We start from the raw sequence: 14,254 nt of genomic DNA, 5'->3' as shown, positions 1-14,254 counted from the left end.
AATTAGGAGTGCTGCCCTTGTTTTAGATGAATTGAGAATTGGTTGAGACCCTTTTACATTGGTGGAATTTGAGTTCACTGTGTCAGCAAGACTATTTTTGGTTGTTATAGCTATAGAAAATTTTGAAGGTATTTCTTTATGGTTGCACAAAAATTTTGTAGGGAAAATTATTTGAACTTAATTGGTATATTATCTTCTCATATATTTTAGAAACCCAAGCCATTTGTACCATATTCTGATTTCTGATTCTATATTAAGAATAAAGTCTATCTCTTGGAAAGTAAAAAATGTAAGCTTCTAAAGAAATGGTTTGTAACTGCCCTCCTGGCATAAAATTCTCTATTTTTATAATTAAAGTTGATAACAGGTTTCATGAAAAAAACCAAACTTGTAGGTAACTAAAGGATGTACTCAAAAGCAGTTCTCCTGTGATGAAGAAAATCATGTCCTGTCTGTTTTGTTGGGCTCCAGCTCACCTCAAGTATTGTTGTTTGTGAATTTAAAAATAGTAAGAAATGGGCTTCCCTGGTGGTGCAGTGGTTGAGAGTCCGCCTGCCGATGCAGGGGACACGGGTCCGTGCCCTGGTCCGGGAAGATCCCACGTGCCGCAGAGCGGCTGGGCCCGTGAGTCATGGCCGCGGAGCCTGTGCTCTGCAACGGGAGAGGCCACAATAGGCCACAATAGTGAGAGGCCCGCGTACCGCAAAAAAAAAAAAAAAGAAATATGCAGCATATACAAATTCACACAGTCCATTGAGGTAAACCTCTGGGGTTCAATTAACAAGTATCTGTCTGGCATTCCCTCTAGGGGTAGACATCCACCTTGTTGTGTGAATCAGAACTTTATTCCTTTTTACTGATGAATAGTATTTCACTGTATGGATGTATACGATTTATTCATTTACCCATTGAAGGACATTTGGGTTATTTCTAGTTTAGGGTGATTATGAACCTTATAAACATTTGTGTGTAGATTTTTGTGTGTGAACATAAGTTGTCATTCTCTAGGGTAATGTTTGCCTTGGAGTGGGATTGCTGGGTATGTAATAAGGAATTTGGCCTTTGTCCCTGGTTCCGGGGACATAGCCTCTTAAGTCCTTGGAATTTCCTGAGCGATAGGAGTGTCTATGTTACTTATGGTGGATCCTGATAGCTTAGTTAATGAAATGACTCAGGATAAGGACTGGCCGTGCCAGAAAGACTAACCATGTGATTAGAGGATTGGGCCGCTGAGTCACATGTTATCAGCTGAATAGTTCAGACTCATTGCTAGTGAGTCAGTAATGCTTATGTAATGGATATTGAAGCTCAGCTGAGCTTCCCTGGTTGGCAGTACTCTGTCATAAATTGATGTTTTGGGAGGGTAACGTGCCCTCATCACAAGGAAGCTTCACACTGGAACCCTCCTCTACCTCACCCTATGTGTCTCTCCCTTTGCCAGGTTCTGATTGGTATCCTTTTGCTATAATAAAACTGGAATTGTAAGTATTTTCCTGAGTTTTGTGAGTTGTTCTAGTGAATAATCACACCTAGGGGAGGGTTGGTGGGGGACCCCAAACTTGCAGCTGGTATCTGAAGTGAGAGCAGTCTTGTGGCTGACTTTGCCTTTAACCTGTGAAGTTTAACCTAACTCCAGGTCGTTGGTGTCAGAACTCATTGCACTGAGTCATGTGGCAGGTATATGCTTAACCTTATAAGAAACTGCCAGGCTTCCAGAAGGCACTGCCGTTGCATTCCCACCCGCCACATATGAGGGTTTCCAGTTATGCGTATGTTAGACTGGTACTGTTCCATAGCTCTTATATGTTGTGTTCTGGATTTATTTTGCTTTTGTTACTCATTCATTCTTTTTCTTGTGTTTCAGTTAGGGTAATTTTTATTGACTTATCTTTAAATTTTCTGATTCTCTTCTCAGCAATGGTAGATCAACTGATCAGCCCATCAAAGGCATTCATCATCTTTGTTACAGTATTTTTCATTTCTGGTATTTCTATTATAGTTTCTGTTTCTTTGCTGAAATCACCCATATGATCTTGCATGTTGCCCACCATTTCCACAACATATTAACCATAGTTATTTTAAATTCTGTCAGCTCCAAAATCCTCGGCATATCAGATTCTGGTTCTGATGGTTACTTCACTCTGTGTGTGGTTTTTTTGTTTTTGTTTATTTTTTGGAGTTCATGTTTTTTTTTTAAATTTTTATTAGAGTATAGTTGATTTACAATGTTATGTTAGTTTCAGGTGTACAGCAAAGTGAATCAGTTATACATATACATCTATTAACTCTTTTTAAGATTCTTTTCCCATATAGGTCATTACAGAGTATTGAGTAGAGTTCCCTGTGCTATACAGTAGGTCCTTAATTAGTTATCTATTTTATATATTGTAGTGTGTATATATCAATCCCAATCACCCAATTTATCCCTCCCCACCCCCTTCTCCACTGGTAACTAATTAAGGACCTACTGTATAGGTATTTACAAACATAAATTTGTTTTTTATTTACAAACATAAATTTGTTTTTTACATCTGCAACTCTGTTTTGTAAGTAAATTCATTTGTACCATTTTTTTAGATTCCACATATAAGTGATATCATTTGATATTTGTCTTTCTCTTACTTCACTCAGTATGACGATCTCTAGGTCCATTCATGTTGCTACAAATGGCATTCTTTTGTTCTTTTTATGGCTAAATAATATTCCATTGTATATACGTACCACATCTTCTTTATCCACTCCTCTGTTGATGGACATTTAGATTGCTTCCATGTCTTGGCTATTGTAAATGGTGCTGCTATGAACATTGGGGTGCATGTATCTTTTCGAATTATGGTTTTCTCCAGATATATGCCCAGGAATGGGACTGCTGGATCATATGGTAGCTCTATTTTTAGGTTTTTAAGAAACCTCCATACTGTTCTCCATAGTGGTTGTACCAGTTTACATTCCCACCAAGCTCAAATTTAATTGGCTCAAGTTACAAAGGTCCCCAAGGAGGGCCTGGGAGGGGAGGCCACCTGGAGAGAACCTGGGAGAGGCAGGTTCCCTGCCAGTACCCACTACCCTGGTTAATTCACTCTTAAGAACACATCTTTTCTTGTTTTCAGATGCATCTGTGTATTTTGTTGAAAGCAGCACATTTTGTGTAGGGCAGTAGATTGATGAATGGTTTTTCTGCCTAAAAATGGGCAGGCCTTTCCTGCTGCTTAGACCTTTACTGCAGAATTTGAATTAATCTAGTTAGAAGTTGTGTTTGGTTTGAGGTTCATGGTTGCTGTGATTAACCTTAGTGGCTTCAAGTTCCTATAGCAATACATTGCATTCCTGATTGGGGATGGATTACCAGAGCAGTGTCTCTTCCGACCTTGAGTTTAGGGCTTCCGTTTGTACAGTGCCTCAGAGAGTTGTTAAGTCTCTGATGCTGTTGTTGCTTTCCTGTCCTTCTCCCAGAAGTGTTCTGTTATTTGAAGCTTGACTGGAGGCAGGGGAGGGACTGACATTCTCGGATTAAGGGGAAGCTTTAGGCACTGTGTGTTTCAGGTTACTGTGTCTTGATACACTTGCCCCTCCACAGCTAGTTGTAGGCCCCGTGATATTCCTGCCTCCTCAAGAGTAGGGTTTTTCTCCCCTGTTCCCTTTCATCAGCTGCAGTGACTTTTCATAGGTACCCTAAGGGTGGCAGCATTTGTGGCCCTTTTCCCCCATAGAATAACATTTATGTAGGAGAGATGGGAGAAAGGGTCTGATAGCTTCTTGATTCTCCCACATCCCACTGCTGGGTCTGAACCACAGTTGACCCTTAGGGCCCTTTCCGGTCTTTTCTTTGAGCACCTGGTAGAGTTTGCAAGAGAGTGCAGACTCCACTAATTTCTGCAGCTCCCAGGACTTCCCACTGTCCTGTCAGCACCAGTTCATTACTAACTCATGCTGAACAGTTTCTTCCAGTGTCTGCTTATAGCTATCCTATGTAAACGAGTGCCGACAGCTCGTCTTTGCAGGCAGGTGCCTGCCCCTCTTTAGATTTGGGCCAGTTGCAACCTCAGCTCTTTGAAAAAAGTCATAATTTGAAGTTAATCTGGACTTTTATTTATTTTCTTTTGTAAGGGTGGAAGCAATATTCCCTTTAGCTCTGCATTTCAGAATTGGAAGCTGGAAGTACTGTGGTTTTCAAAATATATATATTTTTTGAATTAAAAACATAAGCGTAATTAATTTCGCATTCACAATTCAGAAAGTAATGAGCCATTCTTAGTTTTCTATCCAAAAGAATTTTTTATTTTTCTTTTAATTATAAAGGTGATAAGATTATAGAAAGTTTGGGAAGTACAAAACTGAAAGAGCCATGCGTGTGTTTCTGTTCCTCTTAGTCCTTTCATAGTGATATTTTTAGATTTCCCCTCATTTATCGCTAGTTCCCATATTAACATACAGCCATACATGGCTTCATAGTCTTACAGAAGTTTCATAGAAGTTTTAAAATTCTGTCTAGGGAGGGTTAAGAGCAAATGGTGACATCTGTCATTGTATAGTTTGGGACATAAATTATATGGACTTCTCTGTTTCTAAAAACCTTTTTCTCCACTTGGCACATTTATGTGTTTTTTTCCTATTACAGAGAGTCTTCTCTTCCATTCCTGCAGAGCCTCTGCCCAGCCAGAGCCCTTGCCTGAGTCCCGCAGGGCAGTTAAGTCTGTCTCCTTATGTGCCTCCCTGCCATTCAGTTTCATTTGATCCCACAGCAACTCTTATTGGCTTAATTGCCCACCCTGAATGCCCTAGCTCCAGGATCTCCCAGTGTTAACAACTGGCAGGGACAACTTTTTCATCTTGGGTTAAATTCCAGTTACTCATTTGAAAGATGGTTTCTCCAAATACATATAATTCCTGACATATTTCACATTTATTTTTTCCCTAGTCCTAAAGCAGGATAAGAAAAATCAGAACCTGTGTGTGAAGGGCCCCTGCTTGCACCATGAAGCAGGGCACATCTCATCTGGAGGTTTCATGACTGGGGGTCTTAGGCTCAGCATAAGCAGCATGCTAAACTCAGCTGCTCAGGGCGAGAGCACTTTTCTCCTGATCACCACTTAACAGTTTTGGGTCTCAGAGAGGAATTAGATTTGTTTGAAATATAAATTAAAAAGGATCTTCCATGAGATTATTCCTTGGCCAAGCAGAAGTAGGTTTTCCTAAAGTGCAATAGAAGAGTGTTCTTTACTAATTGCTGTTAAAATGACAGACGACAAACTTGTAACGGAAAAAGGAAATGAACAATTAAACACCTTATTTCAGGCAATCATACTTGATAATTTGGTAATTTAGATAAATTTCTATTAAATTCAAATGAGTTCAGTATACTTAGTGGTTTGCTTAATATCTTGCTGTGTGCTACTGCTTCAGAAAGGCATGTTCCTTTTGAACTAAGAATACTAATAGGGGATTTTTTTCAAGTATAAATAATACTTATCATAATATTGCTTTTCTTTCATTCCCTGCTTTAGCAAACTCTTGCAAATACATGATTCTTGCAGACGTTCACTTTGTTTTCTCAATTATTCCTTCTTTGGGGTCTATATAGAGTCATACTAAGTACTTGAATGAATTTAAGTAATTAGGAGTTTAAGGTTGTTATAACTATGAAATTAATTTTCTAGGAATTAATGGTGGGGAGAGGAGGGTAAGAATGCAGTGTATTGATTAGGTTTACTTATTTTTCAGGTTTAATGCCATTCCCTTAGATGGAGATGTCTTGTTTTATCAGCTTTATTTCTGTCCCCCACATTGTCCTTTCTTTCTCTATTTATCTCCTGTTACTCTCTTAAAGCATTCTTCCTGACAGACTTTCAGCCACAATTCACCTGATTATTTCCTTTCTTCCAGTTTGAAACGAAAAGGGGAAAGACTTAAGGGAGAGGGAAGAACTTGGGCTGGACTGAGTTTGAAGAATAAAGTAGTTGGAGATTGGCGGAGTCAGCACTTAGCCGTTGGCAGGTCCTGTTCCTCGTTCATCTCTTTTAGGATAACCCGCTGACCCCAACATTTAAACTGATGGGGGAAACGTGTAAGATGAGCTATATCTCTTCTGGTTTTTCTGGGGAGAGAATAACAACAGTTGTAGCAGCACTTAGCAAACTTTCTTTTTAAAATGTTCCCACTTTAAGAGGTTTAGAAAACTGCCACCTCAGGATTTTATTTTCAGCTCTGAGGGAATCACCCTAAATCCCAGCATGAAATAACCTTCCTTTGAATAAAAAAGACAAATGCCTAGTGGTTTTAAGTTGCTGGGTTTTATTAAGATATTGGCAAAATTTCAACATACTTCTTACCTGAATGAACAGTTTTAATAAAATATGAAGGATCACTCATGATTACAACTGAACTCAAAAGTGAGCTGTAGACAAGATTTATAAATTGATAAATTTGCTTGGTAAGAAATGATTCACTTCATTTGCTCCACTCCATAGAGAATTCTTTGCAGAGAAATGTCATGAACAAGAGAACAAAGCCTGTCTCTCACCAAAGAGCACCTAGAGTAAGAGGTAACACTGACGTGTCTGTACGTTATTTCATACATCAAAGTTTATCAGAGTATTTTCCTTTTCCAGAACAACTGCTGTGTCAGTCTGGAGCTCCCTATCTTAGTTCATATTTTCTGATTAGTACAATATAGTCGTCTTTAAAACAAGATAAAATGCTGCTAGAGGAAGTAACAATTATTTTTCAACACAGTACCATTTCTGGGAAATAGTCATAACACTGGAAGTATCTCGTTTTGGAAAAAAGCATTTAAGCTATTCACGGGTCAGAACAGAAGAGTGGGTATCTGTCCTTTACCGTCATGTGATTTTAAAAGGTGAAAAGAAGCATGTTCTTTTCTTTTTCTAATTTATGATCCAAAGACTAACTCTCCTGAATTATGGTATGACCAAAACTTTTATGGCATTGCTTCGGTGTGAATGATCACTGAGTGAACAAATTATGTTTAAACAAACATTAAAATAATAATTTAGATCACTTTCTCACAAAGCCTCAGCAAGCCTTTGATGGGGAAGGAAGTACTGGAACCACAGCAGTTTTATCTGTAAACACTTAACTTCTTTATGCATCATTTCATCTGCCCGTTGGATGTTGCACTTCTTACTGGCACAGTGTTCCAACAAAGGAGTATGGTTGTCATGAAGATGCAGTGTGACACTATACCACCACGTTGACATTGTAGTACCACTATAAATGTGGTCAGAATCAGACTCAGTGTTGACATTGACATTGTTGACATTGTCCTTGGAAAAGGTGTTAACTTTCGAGGATCCTCCTAGTTAAATTAAATGCAACAGTAACTTTGTATTAATTCAAGGACAATGGATGGCACTTTTAGGTAAAGAAAAGTTATATACATGTATTTCCACCATCCTTTTCAGTACAGACCTAAATGGGATTAATAGCCCCAGTGTTTGGTGCTGTAATGTTGCTTAACCTCAGATATCCCTCAAAAGTACACATCCAGAAAGTGAACAAAGGAAACCTTTAAATTAGGGACTGATTCCCTTTGAAACTCACAGTGAATGTACAAGGAGTTTGTATTGACTTCAGTTAGTGACTTGAAGTCTGTTTCCCTAACCAGCACTACACTTTCTTTTTTATATTTATTATTTCCTATTCTAACAAAACTTGAGCAAGCAGACAAGTTGATGCAGATCATGTTAAACTGTAAAAGGGATACTGCCATCTTAAGGACTGAATGTAGAACTTCCACCATCACTAAATTACACAATGAATAAAAGTACAAGACACGTAATTCAGACTGTACCTCAGCATTAACGGTTAATATATATTATATACTTTTATATCTGTCTAATATTTTTACAATCACCAGATACACCATCATTAAATACAAGTTACAGAAATGTGTAGACACCATTAGTAAGAGGGGGGACTTATTGCTTACGTCAGCAAGCAGCAGATGAGGGCACAGGATTTGAACTGAAGGGAACTACTTTCTATCACCAGTGGCATTAAGATATAACACTGCATTTCACAAAGCACTGCTTTTTATCTAGTTTATAGAACCAAGAGCAGTATATATCAGACCAATAACCACTACTTTAGTATGTATTATAGAATTTTAAAGGACTTACCTTACAAGTGGTACCTAACTATTCTATAAATATGCATGTCGTGAACAAATGAATAGTAGTTGCTATTTTTCACAATATTGGCTTATAACGTGACCACACTAGAACTACTTTGCTTTATTTTCTAGAGGGCTACTGGTATCAGAAATGGAGTTAACGCTGCTTATGTAGTTACACCTACAAAATTCAGACCCTTAAAGATGTGGTCTCTTAGTCCCAATTTCATCCAACCATTTTTCCCCACTGAAAAAACCTGTCATTTGTACCTTATTTCCTTTCACCTTCTTTATTCTGATCAAAATCATTAGCAATAGACAACTATAGAAAAATCTTTAAAAAATTTTTACCTTAGCTTAGTGCTTTGGGCTATAATATATACCAGTGTTCTGCTGCCTCTGTTTTCTTGCTTCCTTAGATGATAATTTGATTTGAAACTGACCCTGCACCTGATGGCTTGTTAACAAGATCTAGGCGTCCAAAAATGACAGATGTGAGTGAGGTCCATGTATGGGGGTAAAGCATCAGGATGGTGAAAAGATTCTGGTACTACGGTTGGAGCCATGGGTGCTCCCTCCTTTTCAGCCATGTGTCACAAGACTTGAGAAGAAATGACTTCAAAATAAGGGAAAACGAATACTGAAAATCTCTACTTACATCCAAACTTTAAAAAGTAAGATCTGTAGATTATCAATCTGTTGCTAAAGTGAATCTGTTTTTATTTGTTTGATATAGCTACACTGGCACCCCAAAATACGCTGCAGTCCTCTGTTTTTAAGATCCAGGAATCTTAGTCCTCCATTATGAGTCTGGGGAACATAAAGTAATTAGTGTGTTAGTATTAGGTTAAAACAGGATTGCTCAGTGCACGTTTCCCAGCAAGAGCATTTAGCACCTCCCAACAGTATGAGGGAGTGAGCCCTGCAGCAGGCAGCTCCTGTGCATTGGCGTGGCTGCTCCATGCTCGACTGGGGGAGGGTAAAATGTCACGTGGAGACGCTCATGATTCTCAAAGAATCAGGCTGCCTCACTGAATGAATCTGATTATTAGTTTATTTGCCGCCTCTAGTTGCAGATATGGTTCTGACTTGAAACTGTAGAAATGACAAAAAGCAGACAATTTCAGAGTATCAAATGTAAATAAATATTGAAAAGAGAAACGTGTACTATTTGGTCTGACGCTGCAGGACTCAAATTTACAACTAAACAGACCTCAGCTGCAGTAATCTGCATTCTCCTTTGCACTTGGCCTCTGGGCTCACTTTAGGCAGTACTTTCAGCCTCTTCCACACCAATTATTTCATTCCCTTGGGGGAAACAATTTTATAGAAGTTAAAACTAATATTTTTCATTCTCCAACACCACTTTTTATTTGATCGTAGTACATGCCTTTGCTGTCTGAACTTTTTTTTTTAAAAAAAAAAGGCAGAAAAAAATAGAAATACTATTTGATTTTCTTTTAAAATGGCAACTTGATTCTAGTATATCTGTACCTGAAATCATCTCCATTAAAGAAGTTTTACTTCTGAGATGAAGGTACAGTGAAAAACACATTAGCATCATAGGTTAAAACCAATTGACAGCAGTCTTCTAAAAAATAATAATAATTCCGTCAAAAGCACCATAACAGGTTATGAAACTCCCAAATAGCTACAGCCCTAGGAAATACTTTTTAATTCAAAAAATTTTCGTTGTTGGTCTTCTATGTTACAGGAAAAAATTAGTGAATCTGTTCGACTATATACCACCTCACAAGTCTGAGAATATGACATTTTTACACTAGTTTTCTACTTTCATTGTTACCAGTTAAAACCCATGTGGCTTTTAGCCTTTTACCTACCAAAAAAGGGGAGGGGCTTTCCCTTATAGTCCCCAGTCTTTTGAGGAACATTCCCCAACTAGATCTAATTCTGCATTAAGTTTTCCAGAGATCTATTAGGCACATCAGAACAGATTTCACCTGCTGTGAGATTTCAACACTGTATCTCCTGACTGAAATAACCAACTTGCAAGCTTCCACTAGTGACGTGAAAGGGTCATGGGGTGGGGGTGGTACGTAGTAGGTACAGAGACACGTCACTGGGACCAGGTGTATAATTTCGCGAGTGAAACCGCCAGTACTTTTTTATTAGACTGAAAACACTGTAGTGAGTTTCCTAGAGATGTATTTACATTTAAGAGTTGAGCCATCCATGGCTCATAATGAAGCACACAATATTTCAGAAATGTCTATCTTGTTTCTACTCTGATAGTGATGTCTTTACTGGGGGAGAGCTAGCTAGCCTACTTTAAAGAGAAGGTTATTTATTATATTTTAAAACTCCAGGGAAGAGCTGGGTATGGAATAGCATTACTCTTTTTAAGCTTCCCCATCATGTTTTCACTGTACCCTTTCCAACTGTTTTGTCTCCATGGCAGAGAACTTCTTAACATCCTATTTCTCTTCCCACTTCGAATAAGTGAGGACAGGCTAGTGCCTGTTTTGTGGGAAGGCTCTCGAACAGAGAGAAAAGAATAAAACTTTGGATTAAATCTGAATCCGTGCCGCCTCTTTGAGAAGTGGTAGTGTAAATGATACAATCTAGAAACTCTCTTTCCCAGGAATTTGAACTGTTCATTTTCCAACCTAGAACAAACAGGAGAGAAGCTCTCCATTCTGCATATCTGCTGCCCTGTTGAACCCAAATTAAAATAAGAGGGAAACTCTCCAGCACCACTCCGTTCAGGCAATGATGATTGAACTGATTTTTTCTCCATTATTAGCTCATTAATAAAATTTGCCTTCTTTGGTGCACCAGGACCAAACCTCTCAACTGGCGGCAAAAACTGGGCACTGTGAGGTTTGCTTGCTTCTATTTGTGTGAGATCTAGGTAGCCTGGGTCTTCCAGCACGTTGACTTGGGACCCTGGGCTCAGGCTAGTTCTATCAGTGAACGAATCCACACGCCCATCATAGCCTAGATCGGCCGGTGCTGAGCACTGGTGCTGAGGCCAAGGGCGTTTGCACTCTCCATGATTCTCCTTATCATCCCCACCATCTTCTTGCCCTCCTTGAAAAGAGTTCTCTGTCCAATCTGATTCCTCACTAACATTTACAGCTTTGTTCATGTCCCTCAGGAATACCACAATAACAGTGATGTTATCACTTGACCCAGCATCACGAGCTGATGCCACTAATTTGTGGGCAACCATGCTGCTGTCTCCATTATTCTCCTTCAGGTGATCAGACACAACTTTCACTGCCTCATCAGGGTTCACGGTGTCATAGAAGCCATCACAGGCCAGAATGAGGTAGTCTTCAGTTCCATCCAGAACAGTAGAGGCAGAATCTGCATCCCCACAGATATATGGCTTATGTTCAGCATCTCCTGTGGGCATTAGAAAATAGGTCAGATTTTGGTTTATCTTGCATGTAAAAACGTTTATGGCCAGCTCAAATGGCCTAAGCAGAGAAGGGTCCTCTGCTGAGGGAACAGTATCAGCAAAGACACAGAGGTAACTGTACTTGAATACTGGGTGCTTGGAGTGGCAACAGACTGGAGACCTGGGGCCCAACTAAGCTAGGTTTCTGTCACCAGATTACTGAGATAATTCATCATCTACAGAGCATTCTGGAACTTTCAGTTCCAGAGCACTCCAGATCCCTTGCTTGTTTATATTCGTTGTTTTCCTTTAGTACTTGGAGAGAGCCTTAGCAAACAGGTCCTTTGCCTGTTGGGTAACCAAATAACATTACTACAAGGGATACTCATTTACTTCTTTACATAAAAAACATGGAGTATTGAGCAGTAGTTCCTAGTTTAGGGTATCATAATTCATTGGCAAACAGTAGTTTAAAAAAATTTTTTTTACAAAATGCTTTATCATTCTTAAAGTGGTAGCATATAGCTTAGTGGTTAACAGTGCAAGCCCTGGAGTCAGACTGCCTGCATCCGGATCGCAGCACTTGTTACTTACAAACCCTCTTCAATTACTGTCCATTTTATTGTACTAAAACTGAACTATCTGATGAGGGGAAGATAAAATGAAGTTACATATACTTACTTAAACGATGTGGCCATATTGTCACTGTTTCTGGTATCTGTTATAGGTTCTCTCCTACCCAAGTAAAGTTCTCTCCAATATTTCACATCCCTGTTTAATCCTCAAATAGGCCCAAAAAGCTCAATGGGAACTCTATGGATAACTCTGCTAGAACCACTGTGGGCCACATACCCTATCGAGCAGGCTGCATGACGGGACACCCTGAACAACAGATACTTACTTAATATTTAATTACCTGGGCTAGTTTATCTACAAAGTAAGAAACTAGTCTTTTTCACAGACTAAGGTAGCCAGAACCATCTTCCTCAAGTATGGTTTTGATTTCGTCAACTTCACTGCTATACTATGGCACCTCCCAGTAGCCTGTTAAAGCTAATTAAAACTTCCAATCAGGCTTCCCTGGTGGCGCAGTGGTTGGGAGTCCGCCTGCCGATGCAGGGGACGTGGGTTCGTGCCCCGGTCCGGGAAGATCCCACATGCCGCGGAGCGGCTGGGCCCGTGAGCCATGGCCGCTGAGCCTGCGCGTCCGGAGCCTGTGCTCCGCAACGGGAGAGGCCACAACGGTGAGAGGCCCGCGTACCGCAAAAAAAAACCCCAAAAAACAAAAACAAAACTTCCAATCACTGGGGATTCAGTGTCCTCCACCAATCCACTTTACTAAATTTCCCCATTCCCTTCTCCACCTGACTGTATTATTATCATCATTATTTTCTGAATTCCAACTCTAAAAATAAATGTGTTCTGAGTCATACTGTTCCCAAAAATCTTAGTGCTTCAATTAAAAGGCTACTGCAACTGTTAGGTTGGAACAGAACAGACAAGATCTGCACAGAGAAAATGATGCCAGAATTCTGGCTTTTCACCTGATCTACTGTTGGATGTCAAATTCATGACACTCTGCCCCCAAATTTGGTGGGAGGGCATGACTATCCATTTCATTGTAGAAATGGCAACATCCTTTTGTCTAAAACTTTCTCCATATGCTAGATAACATGTGCCTCTTGTCAACTTTGGATCATAAATCTGAAGGGCTCATGGGGAGAAACAGTTGAAAAGCGTTGTATTTTTAAAGTGTTAAGTGTTATTTACTTTCTAAGCAGAGTTGAACTCTGCTCAGGAGTCCTTTTTCTTTTTTTTTAATTAATTAATTAATTTATTTATTTATGGCTGTGTTGGGTCTTCATTGCTGTGCCCTGGCTTCCTCTAGTTGCGGCGAGCGGGGGCTACTCTTTATTGCGGTGCATGGGCTTCTCATTGCGGTGGCTTCTCTTGTTGCGGAGCACAGGCTCTAGGCGTGTGGGCTCAGTAGTTGTGGCTCACGGGCCCTAGAGCGCAGGCTTAGTAGTTGTGGCACACGAGCTTAGTTGCTCCGCGGCATGTGGGATCTTCCCGGACCAGGGCTCAAACCTGTGTCCCCTGCATTGGCAGGCAGATTCTTAACCACTGCACCACCAGGGAAGTCCCAGGAGTCCTTTTTCTTGTCCTTATTTAGCCCCTATTTTATTCCATGAGCTTTCCAAATCTTTCTCACATTCTTCAACTCTTTCCAATTAAGTTACTGGATTTTGGTAGATGGCCTAATTTCCTACTTCAAAGAAAATTAAGTTTATCAGGCCCGAATTCCCTCAATTCCTCCCTCCAACTTAAAAAAAATCTTTAGTGATTCACCTATATCCACAACCATTTTCTATTTTCAAAATTCTATGACTTGACCTCTGCAGCATTTGACCCTATTGACTACATACTCCTAGAAATCCCCTTCCCCAGCATCTGTGATACCCCATTTCTATGTCTCTGATCCCTTCCTGATTTTCTTCACTGGCTCCTTCACTTAAAATCACCAAAAATCGTTGTGTGCTAAGACTGTGCCAGGCAGGGTTCTAAGTGTGGTGTATGTATTATGCCATTTAATACAGAAACTCTATGAGTTAGATACTGTTACTATTCCTGCTTTACGAAGGGACAAACAGATACAGGGAAGTGCGGTAAATTTCTCAAGACCCACAGCTGGTAAAGTGGCAGAGCCAAGATACAAACCCAGAGAGCATGACTTCATGTTATTCTACAAGTAATGAGTC

At 39.8% G+C, this 14,254-nt stretch overlaps 2 protein-coding genes across 6 annotated transcripts in view; one reads left to right on the top strand and one right to left on the bottom strand.

Annotated features, from left to right (window-relative positions):
- The window catches only part of TRIM37 (tripartite motif containing 37), a 155,620-nt gene that overhangs the window by 123,859 nt on the left and 17,507 nt on the right, over nt 1-14,254 (top strand). Inside the window, exon 25 of one of the 5 annotated variants that reach the window (XM_027087222.1) lies at nt 8,551-8,569. The exons of the other annotated variants lie outside the window; for them this stretch is intronic. Within the exon in view, the coding sequence (XP_026943023.1) occupies nt 8,551-8,554 (4 nt within the window). The 3' untranslated portion in view covers nt 8,555-8,569. Of the gene's footprint in view, nt 1-8,550; nt 8,570-14,254 lie in introns of those variants that run through there. 5 annotated transcript variants of the gene reach the window in all.
- Nucleotides 8,812-14,254, bottom strand: part of PPM1E (protein phosphatase, Mg2+/Mn2+ dependent 1E) — a 194,540-nt gene continuing 189,097 nt past the window's right edge. Inside the window, exon 7 of the mRNA XM_027087227.1 lies at nt 8,812-11,500. Coding sequence (XP_026943028.1) covers nt 10,440-11,500 — 1,061 coding nt within the window. The 3' untranslated portion in view covers nt 8,812-10,439. The remainder of the gene's footprint in view (nt 11,501-14,254) is intronic.

Source organism: Aethalodelphis obliquidens, unplaced genomic scaffold, assembly GCF_003676395.1.
Source record: "Aethalodelphis obliquidens isolate GAN/ISIS:26980383/991018 unplaced genomic scaffold, ASM367639v1 scaffold58, whole genome shotgun sequence".
Lineage (NCBI taxonomy): Eukaryota > Metazoa > Chordata > Mammalia > Artiodactyla > Delphinidae > Aethalodelphis > Aethalodelphis obliquidens.
Note: the sequence above shows the minus strand (reverse complement) of the source record. Positions and strands in the feature narration are given on the sequence as shown.